Below are 18,017 nucleotides of genomic sequence, written 5' to 3'. Positions count from 1 at the left end.
AAATGATAATCAAAACAAGGTATAAATTATACCATAACATCATTTTTGTGATATACAGTAAAATGACATCAAATACAAAAATGAATAGTTATTTACCAAGAAGCCCAAGGAGCCGAGTAACCATCATATGTGGTTGTACATAAGACTATAGTCTAGTGCTATCAGCTATTCACCCAGGGAGATCCACTCATTAATAGCAGTTTAAAAGGTATGTCAGAAGCAGATCAATAACTATTGCTTCTAAATACATCTGAATCACTTAGGAGGATTGCCACTAAAATTAAGCTGTGGTGTGTGTTATAGATAGCTACAATGTAAACCATCGTCTGTAGAAAAAAAAAAACAAGCAAAATCAATACAGCAATAGATAAAGTAAATACATAATGGTCTCTTTATGCTGCCTGACCTCTAACCACCAATGAATTACTGGTGGTGTGAAAATTTGTACAAAATCTTAGGCGGGCTTTGCACGTTGCGACATCGCAAGCCGATGCTGCGATGTCGCACGCGATAGTCCCCGCCCCCGTTGCAGCAACGATATCTTGTGATTCCTGGTCTAGTGAACATTATCACTACGCCAGCTTCACATGCACTCACCTGTCCTGCAACGTCTCTCTGGCCGGCGTCCCGCCTCCTTCCTAAGGGTGCGGGTCGTACAACGTCAGAGCCACGTCACACGGCAGGCGGCCAATCAAAGCGGAGGGGCGGAGATGAGTAGGATGTAAACATCCCGCCCACCTTCTTCCTTCCGTATAACCGCCGGCGTCAGGTAAGGAGATGTTCCTCGCTCCTGCGGCTTCATACACAGCGATGTGTGCTGCCGCAGGAACGAGGAACAACATCATACCTGTCGCGGCAGCGTAATTTTGAAAAAGTCGGAGCCTACACCGATGATACGATAACGACACTTTTGTGCTCGTTAATCGTATCATCTAGGATCTACACACTACGATGTCAAAAGTGACGCCGGATGTGCGTCACTTTCGATTTGACCCCACCGACATCGCACGTGTGATGTTGCAACGTGCAAAACCGCCCTTAGAGTCATTTCCATCATGACAATTCCCTCTGGATGAGTATTATCATTGTTGCCTCGTCATAACTCATGTGAGAGCCATGTGCTCGTCAGTAATGCCTATTGTAAAATGTTGGTACCAACAGCATGTACATTTACTGATCATTTTTATAATGTATAGAATCGGTAAAAAATTAAATTTTTCATTTTTTGCTGTAGACATTCAGAATCTAGCAAATTTCGATAATTGGTCTTTGTACACAAGCCTTAAAAGGGTTGTATGGGCAATTTTATTAGATGTGTGAATAGGCTACTGAATGCTGACAATGTGCAAAATACTGTACAGTTGCCTAGATACAGCGCAGCATCGTGTGACCAGCCTTATTCTGAATTCTAGAAAAAATAGTCACGTTTCAAATAGTAAGAAGCACTGATTTTCCTGTACTGAGACTGGTCACCATGTCACAACTGACGGCACAAACAATCTCAAGCAGATACTGCGCAAGTGCAGGAGGCAGTTTGTTAAACTGCTTGAGCTTCTGTCAATCAAAACTTATGCAGAGCCCAGCAGTGGATGTGACTGTCATTGGCTGCTGCACTTTGCATAGGTTGTGACTAGAGATGAGCAAATCAATTCAATTTAATTTGAAATCATGTAAAAAAATTTTGAAATGCACAGGTCCATGTGAATTTAGTAGGATCTAATCCCATAACCAATATTAGGGTATGTATGACTCGCACAATTATCAGATTGCATCACCCGGGCAAGGCCACACACTCTTTTGACATGAGCGGGTCGGCTGCATGTATTTCTATGCAGCTGACATGCTCCTGTCCGAAGAGTGTGATGTTACCTGGTAATGCTATCCGATAATCGTGCGAGTCATACACTCGTGTGAGCATACCCTAACAGAAAACTTGGCACATGGGAGTTAATGTGAAAGAATGGTGATTTTTATTTCAAAACAGCACCAAACACAAACGTTTTGGTCTGTAATGGACCTTCCTCAGTGTCCACTGGTGGTAGAGTGTCTCTGTTTCCTAGGAGAGGCAAGTGTTACAGTGTTTTCTGCAGTGTCCACCGCTGTACTGAGTGGGGCGGGCTGCCATGTTCTCATCAGACATGCTGTCCAAGGGTGGGAGTTGTGGGTAATTTATTCTCATTATTTGTGAGGTTGGCGTGATGTTATCATCGGATGTGCTGTACAAAAAGGGGGTTTCATATATTCTGGTCAAATGTACTATCTAAGAATGGGGTTGGTGTTATATTTATATTAAGTTCTATCTATAAATTACACACAATATACACATTAATAGTAAGATAGATTATAGACGAACAATTTGATTTGCACTCCTCCTTGGCTGGCAGCCTCTTCTTTTGATCTTAAACACCACTGGTGCTTAGCAGGTCGCTTGACATCATGTCCAACTGTTGGGTTGTCCATTACATGGGTTTTCCAATGAACAAAGTTAATTTTAAAGTTGATTTTAATCAATAGATCTTGGAATAATAATAATTTCTACAACCGTACAGGGACATAGTCTGATCATACCACAGCTCCTGGGCAGTGGTGGATGCAAAAGAGAATGTACAGATAGCACAGCATGTGATCATAGCTGATTCTTTTTGTGAGGTAAGGCATTTCCCTGCCTGTTTTTAAAAAATGTTTTACCTCAAAGACTCATTTGTGATCCCATGCGGTAATGTCTATACACTCTTTTGCTTCCTCCCCTGCCAAGGAGATGTGGTATGATCAGACCATGTCCCTGTATGGTCAGACACGGCCATTACACAGCACATAGCAGGGACACATATATACCATTATCTCAGCACAGGGATATTTTGTTAAACACATCCAATTGTGGAAATTATTATTATCCCAAGATCTATTGATTAAAATGAACTTTGTTTTTGGGACAAACCCTTTAAGCTCCAGGAGCGTCAAGGATGCAGGGCTGAGGATGCCAGTTGAAGAAGTGAAAAACTGCTAAGGAGGTCCAGAGTGGGCTCAGGAACAGGGCAGCACAAATCAAATTGCTCCTCTCTAATACTGAGGCAGAAAGATATACATGCATGCACACATTATACAAACTGATCAATGAAGTAGACAAGCAGATAGGTGTATAGAAGATGCAATATATTCCCTAATAGCTAAGTGCTTTATTAAGTTGATTCCCAATTCAAAGGTCACTGATTCGAATCGAGGAGCAGCTTGGAAGATTTCCCAAGAAAAGAGTCTCATTCAAGAAAATTGCCAAACTACATCATGTTAGTGCCATGACAGTTAGAAGAATACAAAATGAACTCCATAAGTTGTATACAAAAAGTTGGCCATAATATAGTATAGTACAATATAGTACACCGAGGGCATAGCTCAATAGTATCCCCCAGGAAATATGCCTACTTCTTAAGGCATGATGAACAACAGGAGAAGAAGGATAAAGATAACACACCAGCATGGCATTGGATTGAAAGAGGTGGCAGACTAGAGGGGGCACATGTAAAAAAGAAAGTAGATAAGTTTGTACCTGCAATCAGGCCTAAGAAGATTGTGCCCCATATAGAACAACCGCTATTATCTGTAAATAAGGTGTAAATGGTGTGTTATCTTTAAAAATTTAACATATAGACTTTATGCATATTGTCATCAATTATGGTTGGTTCTGTGTGGTAATTTCTTTACCCCTCTTTTTCCACATTCACCTTAGACCCATCCAATACACTGTTGTTCTTAATATTTTTCTAATTGTCTTTTAAACTCATTAAAATTTATATTTTGCAATATTTTGTGCCTTATCTACTTCTCTTGTTCAAAATGAACTCCATCCATCCATTCAAAAGCCAAAAGGTGGACGTGCAGGCAAAATATCAATGCCAACAATTCAGCTAATCACATGGTCTATCACTTCTACTACGACATCTACAACAGTAGAGGTGGCTCGTATGCATCTTAATAATTAGATCAAAGACTTCCGTGCAAGCACCATGCAATGCACGTTACACAAGTTTTGAATGATTGCTGGAAAAAAGGTGAAGAAGCCTTGACTTCACTATTGTCATAAGAAGTGACAGCTCGAATTGGCAAAGAAGTACGAAAAGTGGACAGTAGAAGATTAAAATGAATAATTTGAAGCGATGAGATGAAAGTCAATAAACTAATCTCTGAGGAGCGCAAATGGGTCTGGAAGAAACAAGAGAAAAAAGGGCTAACAGATCGAGAAAATTGAAGGAACTGTCAAATTCGGTTGAGGAAGCCTGATGATATGGGGATGTTTCTCAACCAAAGGCATTGAATACTTGACCAGGATTGAGGGTGGTGTCAATGCTGAGTGAGTATCCTACAAGACTAGTTACTTCGTACACTCAAATACTATGGGTTTGAAAAGATGACATAGTGTTTCAATAGGACAGCAACCTGAAGCATACACCGAGATTGGTGAAGAAATAGTTCAATCACAATGAAGTAGATGTGCAGGATTGACTCCCATAGTCCCCAGTCCTCAACCCAATTGAACACTTGTAGGTAGAGTAGAATAATAAGCTGTATGCATACCTCAGTGAGTCGACCAGTATGCACCAACAGTGGGAGCGTGTTGAAATGACCTGAGATCAGATTTTGATTGAGAAATGCTTGAGTCTGATCGAGAGCGTCTCCAGAAAGGTTCAGGCAGTGTTGAAAGCCAAATGCGGATTTACAAAATGCTAAACAAATAATGCAATTTTTAATTTAGATTTTTAGGAGCAAAACAGTAACAATGCAGTGACATGAGAAGAATTAAGTGCTAAGTAGTTAAGAGAATCTAATTTATGTATGAGATAGCCAAGATGATTGTCTATCAAATGAAGATAGTCTCACACTCAAAGCTGTAGTTATAGATCTGAAAATAAGGAGCGCTGATAGTGTAACACCAAAGTGATCAGTGGGGTATATCTGGAAAATATACACTCACCTGGATCAGTTGTGACAGTCACAACCACTAGTGCGCATGAGATAATGGCGTCTGCTGCAGCCCCACGTGGATGAGCATACACAGAGACACTTGTTGTTGATGCACTGGTCCTGAGGAAGAGGTTTCACCTCGAAACACGTAGACCTATGAAATAAAAGAATACTCATCTTCATCAACATTATACGTCTTCATTTGGCTGATGCGCAGCATTAACCTTTTCTCTGCCCTATCTTGTGTACTCAAAGCTGTAGTGAATGTTGAGCTGTGGAGCCTGAAAGTAAAAGTCCAAAACATTGAAACCCTTTTGCTTGTCAGTGTATATAAGTATTGCAGGTTCTCTTCTTTCCAAACAGACTGAACAGCACTCCTGTTTTCAAAATGGTAGTTGATAGAGCATGTGGCAAGACCTGTCCAGTCTTTCAGCCTCCTCCAGTACAACTTTCACATAGTAAAATTGTTTTTTTTGAGAGGCTGATGAACGTGTCTAGGCACAATCTCCTCCGTCAACTGCCATTTTTAAAGCAAGAGAGCATGTGCAATATGGAAGTACCCTGCAATAACAAGTAGATGGCATTCCACAAAGAAGGTGATTTATTTTCATATACAGTAGATAAAGTGGACAACTCTTATAAAGATGTTGTCAGGTCTTCTAATGAATGACCATCTAGTCACTCTATGTGTTTGCAGACTTATGATTCCTTACAGATTGCATATGCTTGTTAAGATTCACTGGTATTGCTTAAGATGAGGGACTAAAAGTATTTGATTTGTGTACATTTGGTCTCATGCTGACTAGGCACGTATTGCTTCTCTCAATTTATTTGTATTAATTTAAGCCCATCATGTGTAGTCAGACTGTGATTGGAAGAATGCAAATCACATACTTGCGGTCATGTGACCGCCAGCTCTTACCGTCAAAAGGTGAATCTTGACAGCATGCTCTACACTGTCAGGATTTAGAAGTTTCATCAGAAGACCGGACAACCCTTTTAAATAAATAAATTACAATTTAGAAATCTGGTGCAAACCTTTGGGCAGGTTGTCGATTATGTGAAGTATTTTCTAAAACACATCAAAATATTATCATTACAATTTTTTTCATTTAAATTATTTCTTTTCATAAAGCTAGACTAATCTAATATATAAAACTGAGTGTGTGTATGTATATGTGTGTGTGTGTGTGTATGTCCGCTAAAGGGATCTGCACCATTGCATTTACAATCACGAAATTTTGCACAGTCACCTCATTTGATTCAGGGAACGTCATTGACTATGTCTTGAGGGGAAAATATAACCCCGTACTTTACAGTTATTTGCCAAAAAACCTGCTTACATTAAAGTCAATGGAGCTGGAAGCTACAAGTCATTAATAAGCAATGAAGGACATTCTTAGTAGAAGACAGCTTATGTGTCAGTTAATATATCGGTAGAGACAGACACACAGAGACAAAGACACGCAGAGACAATACACACAGAGACAGAGACACACAGACACAGACACTAGTTTAACAAATCCCAAGCACACAATCAAAAACAACAGGGTAATGCAAAAAGTGGTTTTTTATTGTGCAAGCAGAAAGAAAATGCCACTACCAATTAAGCAAAGCCAAAGCAAAGCCAACGTTTCGGCCTTCACAAGGCCTTTGTCAAGGACTTGCGTTAATCAGAGAGTGACTGGTATAGACGGATTAAACGTCCGATAAACGAGCCAATGGTAGGGCGTTTTGCTTTTCAAGAATAACTTGCAAGAATCAAGGAGGCATAGTAGGTGAGTGGGTAGGTGGAAGAAGTGCCTTACAGAGCACAGGGGCATGGGGACAGGGTCCCAGAGGTGCAGACAGGAGGCATGCCTTGGCTTTGCTTTGGCTTTGCTTAATCGGTAGTGGCATTTTCTTTCTGCTTGCACAATAAAAAAACACTTTGCATTACCCTGTTGTTTTTGATTGTCTGCTTGGGATTTGTTAAACTAGTGTAACGCCCTTTTCCCTTAAGCACCTCCCCCATACCCGCAGTTGAGCCCAGCTCTACCCTGTACACAGACACAGACAGGCACAGAGACACACACAGAGACACAGACAAAGAGAGACACACAGCGAAACAAAGACAGAAACACAGAGACAAAGACACACACAGAGACAGACACAGTCAAACACAGTGACACACACAGATCGATACAGAGTCAGAGACACACAGACAGACACACACACACACACAAAGACAGAGACACACAGGAACTGATATAGAGACAGAGACACACAGACACATAGACACACACAGAAACACACACAGATACACACCCAGAGACAGAAAAATATACAGAGACAGAAACACAGACACACACAGAGGCACACAGAGACAGACACACAGAGTCACACACACACACACACACACACACACACACACACACAGACAGGAGAGTGTTTTGGCTTGCAGAGCCAGCAAGGGCACTGAGAAATCCAGGGAGCTGCAGAGTCTCCTGAGGATCTGGACCATCAGCAGGTGCCACTGAACGGAGCAGTTCCTAGGACCTGGCCGGTGAGCCCAGTGAGAGAATCTCCCTGGACATCTGGACTCGAGGGAGCCAGATTTACAGCCTGCAGAGCTAGCAGCAGGTAAACTCCAAGAAAGGGGCTTATGTGACTAACAGAGTGCTCCCCAGGACCATGCAATTATTCAGCCTACACACACAGAGACAGGGATACACAGAGACACACAGACAGGGACATACAGAAACAGCAACAGGCACAGAGACAGACACACAGAGACACATGAACAGAGAGAGACACACAGAGACCGAGACATACACAGAGACACACACATACAGAGACACACAGAGACGCACAAAGAAACAGACACACAGAGACAGAGACACACAGACTGATACAGAGGCAGAGCAGAGACACACAGAGGCAGAGACACACAGAGACTAAGACACACACAAAGAGACAGAGACAGACACAGAGACACATACGGAGACAGACACACAGAGACACAGACACATAGAGACACAAAGAGACTGAGTTACACAGACAGACACACAGATACACAGACAGAGACACACAAAGACACAGACAGAGAAACACAAAGACACAGACACACAGAGACAGAGACACGTAGAGAACAAGACACACACAGAGACAGACAAAGACAGTAACACACAGAGACATACACACATAGAGACACACACAGAGACAAAGATACACAGAGACAGACACAGAGATAGGGACACACAGATACAGAAACACACAGAGAGAGGCACACACAGAGACACACACAGAGATAGAGACACACAGACACAGAAAGAGATACAGAGAGGGAGACAAACAGACAGAGAGGGTGACAGACAGATAGTGAGACAGACAGAGAGGGAGACAGACAGGCAGCGAGGAATTCAGAGAGTGGGAGAGAGGGAGAGGGAGAGAGACAGAGAGACACTTAGTTGCTATCCTGGGCAACACTGGGTACTACAGCTAGTCTAATACAGTATATAAAGCTGAGTATATGCCCACTAAAGGAATCCGCACCATCACATTTACAATCACAACATTTTGCACAGCCACCTCATTTGACTCAGGGAACGTCATAGACAATGTTTTGAGGGAACATTTTAACCCCGCACTTTACAGTTATTAAAACTTTAACTTTCTGTTTGGATGTGTGAGGTAATATATTGGCTGTTTTGACAGTTAGCCTGTATATTTATTCGTGGCCTATGTCAACCAATCACAGATCTGCTTCTTTTGCTACTGGTCATTAATAGGAGCTCTGATTGGTTACTATAGTATAAAGAGTTTATGTGTCAGTTAATATAATTTCGGTTGTGAGAGGGAAAGTGGGAGACAGGAAGAGAGGGAGAGTGGGAGATAGGGGGAGTGGGAAAGGGAGAGACTCAGTTACTATCCAGGGCAATGCAGGGTACTACAGCTAGTTATAATTATCATTCCCTGTCATTGGTCCATGTAAAACATGGCGGCAATCAGCCAACAAAGAAAATGCATGTGCCATTTTTGTATTGATACTAATGGTGGTAGAGATAGACGTCTGAGGGGCCCCTTGCACACTACGACATCGCAAGCTGATGCTGCGATGCCGTGCGCGATAGTCATGCTGCAATATCATGGTGATAGCTGGCGTAGCAAACATTATCGCTACGCCAGCTTCACATGCACTCACCTGCCCTGCGACGTCGCTCTGGCCGGCGACCCGCCTCTTTATTAAGGGGGCGGGTCGTGCGGCGTCACAGCGACGTCATACGGCAGGCGGCCAATAGAAGCGGAGGGGCGGAGATGAGCGGGACGTAAACATCCCGCCCACCTAATTCCTTCCTTCCTTCCTTCCTTCCTTCCACATAGCTGGCGTGAGCCGCAGGACGCAGGTAGGAGATGTTCCTCGCTCCTGTGGCTTCACACACAGCGATGTGTGCTGCCGCTGGAACGAGGAACAACATCGTAACATCGGTCATTCCCAATTCATGGAAATGACCGACGCTACACCAATCATGAGATCACCATCAAATAATTTCGTTGACTGCTAATTAGGGCTCCAAGATGAAAGCTGGAATCTGAAAGACTTGCTTGGGGCAAACCCCCCTTGTCTTTTACTAACCCTAAATCAGCATATCAGACATGTATGTCTTCCATGGAATTAAAAAGCCCTTTTGTAGATCCTGAAAAGCAGGCTGCTAGTAATGAATGCATAGAGTTGTTATTTACAAAGCAAAGAGAAAAGAAACAATGTATCTAAGCACAAAGACATTTAATTCCCCCAAAAATATGTGTATTGCATTTCTTCCTCACTATATATCATCATAATTAATCACTAAATCATTATTTATTAAAACCACACAAAACAACTCAACAAATGTTTCTTTTGAAGCCGACCAACGTTTTGCTGCTGGAATAAATGATGTAATTAGCAGATGAAATTTGGATGCAATGAATCAAGTCTGAGAGGCATATTTCTTCCCCTCCAATCTTTGATTTTTTTTTTTCATAATTTATTCTTTCTATAGAGAATCCAACACATTGAACAAGAGTTCTGTGATGACAGAATAGTCTGTTGTGTGTTTGTAATTATTCTATGGGTGCATACAGTGTGTGAAATACGGAACCGACAAATGAAGTGTCAAAATATAACCTATATTACATGACATTCTGGTCATTTGCCTTGTTAAATATTTGTTTACTACTGTAATCACAATAAATTTGTACTTTTTCCAGAGAAGTAAACATGTTATATGAAAATGTTTCCATTTTTAGGAACCAGAGTGACACCCCTTTTGGACATTGAATTGGCCAAGACTTTATGAAACAATTATATCTATCTATAAGGCAGCTACAGTATTCCATTAGGCTAGTTTCACACTTGCGTTGAACGGTATCCGTTGCATTGCGTTGTGTGATGGCTGCAACGGATGTGTTGCATATAGTGGCACAACGGATGCAACGGATGCTGCAAAACAACGGAATCCGTTTTGATTTTTTTTTTTTTTTTTTTTACAGTTTTACCGGTGGCAGACTATTGTGAACGATCAGCTGATCGCATCCAGTAGCCGGCCGCTGGGTGATTAGCTGATCGCTCCCTGCAGCCGGCTGCCGGGTGATCAGCTGATTGCTCCCAGTAGCTGGCCGCCGGGTGATCAGCTAATCGCTCCCTGCAGCCGGCCGCCGGGTGATCAGCTGATCGCTCCCAGTAGCCGGCCGCCGGGTGATCAGCTGATCGCTCCCTGCAGCCGGCCGCCGGGTGATCAGCTGATCGCTCCCTGCAGCCGGCGGCCGGTCGCTCAGCTGAGCGCTGTCACTTGCCGACGGCCGGGCGCTCAGCTGAACGTTCGGCCACCGCAAGCCAAAATAAAGTTTGTGATTTTAAAAAAAAAAAAAAAGAGCATGCGTAGTGAAATCCAGAGGATTCCGCTGCTCAAAACAACGTTACATGCTGCGTTCCTCCCGCTGGGTGGAAGCAACGGAGCGTCGCCCAGCGGAAGCAACGCAGGTCCTTTTGGTACAATCCGTCAACCATACAAGTCTATGGGAAACAGCGGAATCCGTTAACGGATTCCGCTGTTTTCCAAAAGGGCGGATTGTAACGGAAGGAAAATAATGCAAGTGTGAAAGTAGCCTAAGTTAAATTAAAGTAAACAAGAGATAAACATGCTGCTGGGTCAACAATGGGACACCTATCATTGAGGACCTTTATAAAGGGAATCTATCACTAGATTTTAGCATCTGAAAGCAGCATAATGTAGAGGCAAAGTCCCTAGATCCAGTGATGTATCAATTACTGGGCTACTTGCTGTAGTTTTGATTACTGTTTTATGTGCCATAGAGCTTCCAGTTTTCTGAATGTTGGGCTCTGTATAGCGCCTACACTCATGATTGACTGCTTTCTGTGTACACTGCTCATAGCCATAATGCTGATATTCAGTGGTGGGGGCAAAGTTTTACACAGCTCATGAACATGGAGGACAACATGGTAGGAGGTTTATTTGTCCTCCTGTGATCATTTTTATCAAAACTACAGCAAGAAGTTTAGTAAGTGACACATTGCTGGAATCAGAGTGTCTGCCTCTAGGTTGTGCTTCTCTCGAATTAGGTGGCACAAATCTGGTGCCAGATTCCCATTAGGACTGACCAAATGAAACACCTTGGAGCTATGTTACAAACATTTATGGATATGTCACACAATCACTGTGGCCAATCAGCAGCCTCTTCACCTTCCCTTCCTTCAAACAAATCAGACATCTGGAGGAAGTGAGACAGCAGCCGCAGCTCTGACTTTTTTCAGATGTCAGTTTCCGCAGGATAGGACAGTGAAGGAACCGCTGATAGGCTGCAGGCATCATGTGTCATAATGTCACAAGAGCCCCAGGAGAATGAGTGCCAACACCCAGTGTTGCCAACTTGACTTTTAATTTTTTTCTGGACAGCTTACTAAAAATGATTTACAAACAATGTGGATTACACCCATGCAAGCTATTCCTACAATGTTTGCTGTTTTAGCTTTTTTTAAAGGATAAATTATTTGATGCTTTCTGCTAATAGTTTTGATTTAGCTTTCATGCTGCATTTCTAATATTCTAAATCCAATCAATATTTGGTGTGACCACCCTTTGCATTCAAAACAGATCAAGGCATCAATTTTCCTAGTTACACATGCCACAGTTTTTGATGGACATCAGCGTACAGACAGCATGTAGACTTGTGCAAATCCTCCTGTCTTCATATAGTCCTACTCAAACTCAATGATGTTGTGATCAGGCGTCTGTGGAGGCTATATCATGACTTCCAGGACTTCTTGTTCAGTTTTTTGCCAAGTACAGTTATTAAAGGTGTTGTCCAGTCTTCTGAGGACAGTCTGCAATAACTGCATGTGACCATTGACTTCTAATCCTTATATCATGCGATGCACATGCTGACAGGATTGCTGGTGTGAGCAATTTCCATACATTCGGACACACACCAAAAATACATGCTCGTCTTCTCTCAATTCATTTATGTTAAGAAAAGTCTGGCACATTTAGTTGGAATATGGCTTGAAGCAGGCAAATACTTGCAATCAAGTGACAATGCTGGTGAATCTTGACAGTGTGCACCAATCCTGACAACTTGTTTAATGATATTGATTTTATGTTTAGGGTTATTGTACCATTACAGAATAAATTTGGAGGCAATTATCCCCCTCCCTGATAGAATTGCATCATGATAGATAAATATCTGCCTGTATTTCTCAGCATTGAGGACAACAAGAAGTGGACAATGTTGAGACCCATAAAAGCAGTGTTCGGTCAAATAACCTTAGTGCACCACATGAAAGACTGGCTCCTTTTGAAATCAGAAGATTTCCATCAGCTCAGAACTGGCAACAGCCAATGGTAACCAGCTGTACCCATCTACTATTTGAAAAAGCCTGGCAAAAAGTGGTCTTCATTGAAGAGATGCGACCAAAAACTTGCCTTACACAAGGCTCTATTTCAGCTTTGGACTGAAAACAAATTGAGGGAGACAAAAAGCGCAGATAGAGTCTGGTATGTGCGCACGTTGCTTTTTACCTGCTTTTTATCTGCTTTTTACCTGCTTTTTTGCTGCTTTTTCTTCTGCGCTGTTTAATGCCAAAATGGATGTGTTCTTCTATTCAAGCAAAGTCTATGGGAATTTGGGTTTCTTGTTCACACTATGTTGTTCAAAATGCTGCCTTTTTGTGGCAGAACTTTGGTCAAAAACTCAGCTTTTCAAAGAAGCAACATGTCAATTGTTTTTGCCATTTGGGTTTTGCACTGCAAAGCTGAGTTTTTGACCAAAGTTCTGCCACAAAAAGGCAGCATTTTGAACAACATAGTGTGAACAAGAAACCCAAATTCCCATAGACTTTGCTTGAATAGAAGAACACATCCATTTTGGCATTAAACAGCGCAGAAGAAAAAGCAGCAAAAAAGCAGGTAAAAAGCAGGTAAAAAGCAACGTGCGCACATACCCTTACCCGAGTAGAGTAGTGGATATGATGGGATAACCTGTAGTAGTCGTGAAAGTCACAACCACTGTTAAAACGTGTACCAACGGCTGCTGCATCTACCCGGTGGAAGATGATAGATGCAGATCAAAGAAAGGGTTAAACGCTGCACTTACATTGAAGAAAATCCAAGACCAAATGGATAGGAATCGGGATCTTTATTCATCTACGCATTTCAGAGATTATTTTCCTTCTTCAGTATCAAAAATCACATTGGGATAAACAGAGAAGGTATACAGTGCCTTGCGAAAGTATTCGGCTCCCTTAAATATTTCAACCTTTTACCACATTTCAGGCTTCAAACATAAAGATAAAAATGTTAATGTTATGGTGAAGAATCAACAACGAGTGGGACACAATTGTGAAGCTGAATGAAATTTATTGCTTATTTTAAACTTTTTTAAAAAATAAATTTACTTAAAAGTGGAGCGTGCAATATTATTCGTCCCCTTTAAGTTAAAAATTCAAGGGAGCCGAATACTTTTGCAAGGCACTGTAAATATACCCAGGGTAACTGATTCTTTGTGTGTGTGTGTGTGTGTGTGTGTGTGTGTGTGTGTGTGTGTGTGTGTGTGTGTGTGTGTGTGTGTGTTTGCTGCCATATGCATAGAGTTCACAGTTTGCATTCAACATCAGACACAAAACATACAAAATTAGAGAAAAATCTAAAATCAGTCTAAAATTCATCTACAGTTTAAAATTCAAAAGTTTAAAATTATGTCTTTTGTCTCATTTTAGATGTGTTTTAAACTGTGAACTCTATCCATGTGACAGAACACACACACACACACACAAGAAAAGCATTAATTACCCTGGGTGTATATATACCTCCTCTGTTTGTGCCTGTATCCCAATGGGATTTTTGGTCCTGAAGAAGGAGAATAATCTCTGAAACACGTAGACGAATAAAGATCACAATTCTTATCCATTTGGTCTTGGATTTTCTTCAACGGAAGTTCAGCGTTTAACCCTTTCTTTGATCTGCACCTATCATCAACTCTAAGTCGAAATGTAAAATATATGGCTGTAACAGAAGGTAGTTTGTCGCCGAAGGCTTTGTTAGCAGTACTATCATGCGTGTACCTTACAAGTTTAAAGCTGCATTTCTGAAAATGGAGTTGGAAATTTTTAATTTTCTTAGATGTACAGGAAGATATGTGTCCCTTATGCAGTATAATCAGGGATGCATCTCATTGGTTCTAAATTTATTCTGCAGCAGAACGATGACCCCAAACATACAGACAATGTCACTATGAACTATTTTCAGTGTAAAAAAGAACAAAGAGAGATGATATCGCCCCCACAGAGCCCTGATCACAAAATCATCAAGTCTATGAGATATTCCACAAAGAAACAGACGTATTGCATCTACATCCACAAAAGATCGGTTGTTAGTTCTTCATGATGTTTCGAAAAAAACTCCCTGTTGAGATCCTTCAAACACTGAGTGCAAATGTACCTAGAAGATTTGATGCTGTTTTGAAGGCAGAGGGTCACATCATATATTGATTTGTTATATAACTATTTTTTTGTTCATTCCCTTTGCATTTTGCTAATTGATAAAAATGAACTTAATACTTCTATTTTTGAAAGCATTCTTACTTTGCAGCATTTTTTCCACGTATGCCTAAAACGTTTGCATAGTACTCTATAGAATTGTGTTTTTTGCACATCATGTGCTCATTTATTAAAATGTATTTGTATACAACCATTTTTCAGCCTCAGAAGAATTGCTGAAATGAGAAAGAGGCAGCAGTCACAAAATGAAGAAACTTCGACGGTACCACAAGCTCCTGGAGGGAACCAAAGGCCGAATACTTGCTGCTTCTGCTGGTGCTGTTGTTGCAGCTGCTCATGGTATGTCTTGCAGTATATTTGCTACCTTAGATGATACAGGTAAATAAAATAAAGTAAAGCTCACCATTGCTCTGAATGAATGACTGAATATAATATAAATACATATATTATACGTATATGTTATCTGCTATCTACCTGAAAAAGACAATGTGTGCACATACCCCAATGCGTATACTCGTGACAAAATTATTGCAAAAAATTCTGCAACTTAAAGTCCATAAATCTAAATGGGGTTATTTCTGCAGCTTTGCGTTTCTGCCTGCCCCTTTCAGATAATTGGGATGGTCATAGATATTTCTGAACAAAGCTGCCTCCTGTAAAATTTATACATCATAAGGCAAAAATTACAGGGAACCTGTTATCTAATTAATGCTGCCTAAATAACATTTGAAGCTAGGTATATTTTCTCTTAAATTCTCTGCCATAGAAAATATAGATACAAAACACCAGTGACCATGGCCAGAGATGAGACTAGTACTACACTCACCTCAGCCGAATTTCCCAGTACAGCTGTAGGCAGTTTACTGCTCTTGCATTATAGGAAAGATCTGTCAATCACTTTAAGCAGCGCTAGGAAAAGCTGGTGGGGAGGCGCTGGACTAGTCTCCTATCCGGCTATGGTTCCCGGCTGGATCTTATATGTCTGACTGTATGTCATCACTAGCTTTCCCTCTGATTTACTAGTTCCTTGGAGATGTTCTAGAAATAGTGACTTGATTCTTCTGTGCAACAGAACATTTGAGCTCAAATGCTAAATACACTATTTAAAGGAGGCATTTGTCTATTTTGATCAAAAGTGCACTGGACTAAAATGTACCAAATTCAAGCATCGGAGCCAGAAATGTACCCCAACTATGAGCAGATTTGTCTCTATATTTACACTATTTTCTGGTGTATATTTTACTGTGAATCAGATATAGGTATATATATATATATATATATATATATATGCAGTATATATAGCTGATATCGGCTGTGTCCTCTTTCGCTAAGTCCAGTCACATTACACTGGCAGGACATACAGTATGCACACCAAAAAGTTGTAAAATATTTGCACAACTATATGTGCTGTATTAAACAATTAAGACTGTTAAATAATGGTGCAAAAAATGCTAGTGGGCCAATGTAGGCTTGATCGATTTTCCTACAGAGCGTTCATCCATCAAATTGCCATCGCAAGATCAAGCTTAAGGCAGTTAAAAGAAAGAAGACTTTTATATATCAGCTTTTGGCCTCCAAATCTTTGGTAAATTCCCACGAGGCTTTTTTAGGATTAGTTTGGAAGCCCTTTAGATGCACATCACATCAGCTACTGAGAAAGGTGAGGGGGTATATGTTTACGATTGTCATGGATGCATAAGACAGTTGGCTCTAATGGCGAAATGTTTTTATTTGGTCTTTTCTCTTTTAAAATGTTAAAAAATATTATACCTGACCACACTGAAGTTATTTAGCTTAAATTCTAAAAATTTACCTTGTTGTCTATAGCAAACAATCAAACCACAGCTATGATTCTTTAACTTTTCTGGGATAATATAAGCTGCAATATGATTAGACTACGAAGCAATCTTTTTGCATTTCAACAATTTTGATAAATAAGTGCAACAAAAAGTTTCATGATTACTCTGGGATAGCAGAGAACTGGGGCCCCTAAGCTTTCCCTCAAGCTAAGGGGTCCTATGATATCTCAGGGATACCCCTAATGGTAGGGATGCCCGAGTCTGCTTCCTGGCTCTGCTCCTGACTAGTCCTGATGTAATTCCCCCTGCCCCGAGAGATGGATGGGACATGAGTGTAATGAAGTCACAGATATAGACAGACAAGGGAAACTTAGATTCTGTCACACAGCATGCACACACACATAGGTAAAGACAATCAAAGATATTCAGAAGGAAACACACAAGAGTTGGAAGACAGCTACAAAAAACAGGGGTAAACTTCCACAACCACAGCAAGCAAATAGTATAACTTTCACCAGACAATCTGGGACACCACACCACATAGACTGACATAGACACTATAGCTGGCATGGGTAGAAGATTTCATCCAGATTAAGTAAAAGGGGAGCAGATGTGATTGGCTTCCCCACCCCATGTGATCACAGGAACCTAACAAGCAGACTAGGAAAGATTAACTCCCATTAGTTAGGAGGACACCCGGCGAGCGACGAAACACACAGGGTAGACTAGGAAAACAATACAACGGTTAGCCCTTGCGCCAGGGGAGGTGAGCAAGGTCAGGTTCTAGCACTCACTTGAGGCTGAACCCCGCACTCCCTAATGTCCCCATGCACCGATCACATGCCTAAGCTCTCGCTGACCCTAAATTCACCCTGGCTAGTGAGGGTCAGCGAGACGTTAGTACAATGAGACAACACGAGATAGGAAAGATAATGGGTGGGGAAAGACACAACAAAAAGCACTCCAAAGTTTCTTCAGTAAGGAACTTTGTATCTGCAATAGAAACGACACCACAGCTATGCAGGTATGAGCTCTTTCAACATCATCAGCATAAGTATGAGCTGTAGCCGGCATACGGAAGAGTGAGGAGTGTATATTTATAGCAGAAGGGAGTGGATGCAGCTGAGATTATAACTACCTGTTAGATCACTGCATGATAGAAATTAACCTTAACCCCTTCAGTTCCAGATGGAATTAAATACTCTCCAACTCAAGGTAAATGGTGAGCA

General features: G+C 41.3%; 1 protein-coding gene across 5 annotated transcripts in view; it reads left to right on the top strand.

Moving 5' to 3' along the window:
• Positions 1-18,017, top strand: part of RGS17 (regulator of G protein signaling 17) — a 172,048-nt gene that overhangs the window by 87,798 nt on the left and 66,233 nt on the right. For 3 of the 5 annotated variants that reach the window (XM_075339568.1, XM_075339567.1, XM_075339572.1), the window contains exon 2: positions 15,191-15,328. In XM_075339568.1, the coding sequence (XP_075195683.1) occupies positions 15,191-15,328 (138 nt within the window). Of the gene's footprint in view, positions 1-15,190; positions 15,329-16,478; positions 16,650-18,017 lie in introns of those variants that run through there. The other 2 variants (XM_075339571.1, XM_075339570.1) reach the window with 1 other exon arrangement.

This window comes from Anomaloglossus baeobatrachus, chromosome 3, assembly GCF_048569485.1.
Source record: "Anomaloglossus baeobatrachus isolate aAnoBae1 chromosome 3, aAnoBae1.hap1, whole genome shotgun sequence".
Classification (NCBI taxonomy): Eukaryota; Metazoa; Chordata; class Amphibia; order Anura; family Aromobatidae; genus Anomaloglossus; species Anomaloglossus baeobatrachus.
This window is presented reverse-complemented; position numbering and strand designations above follow the sequence as displayed.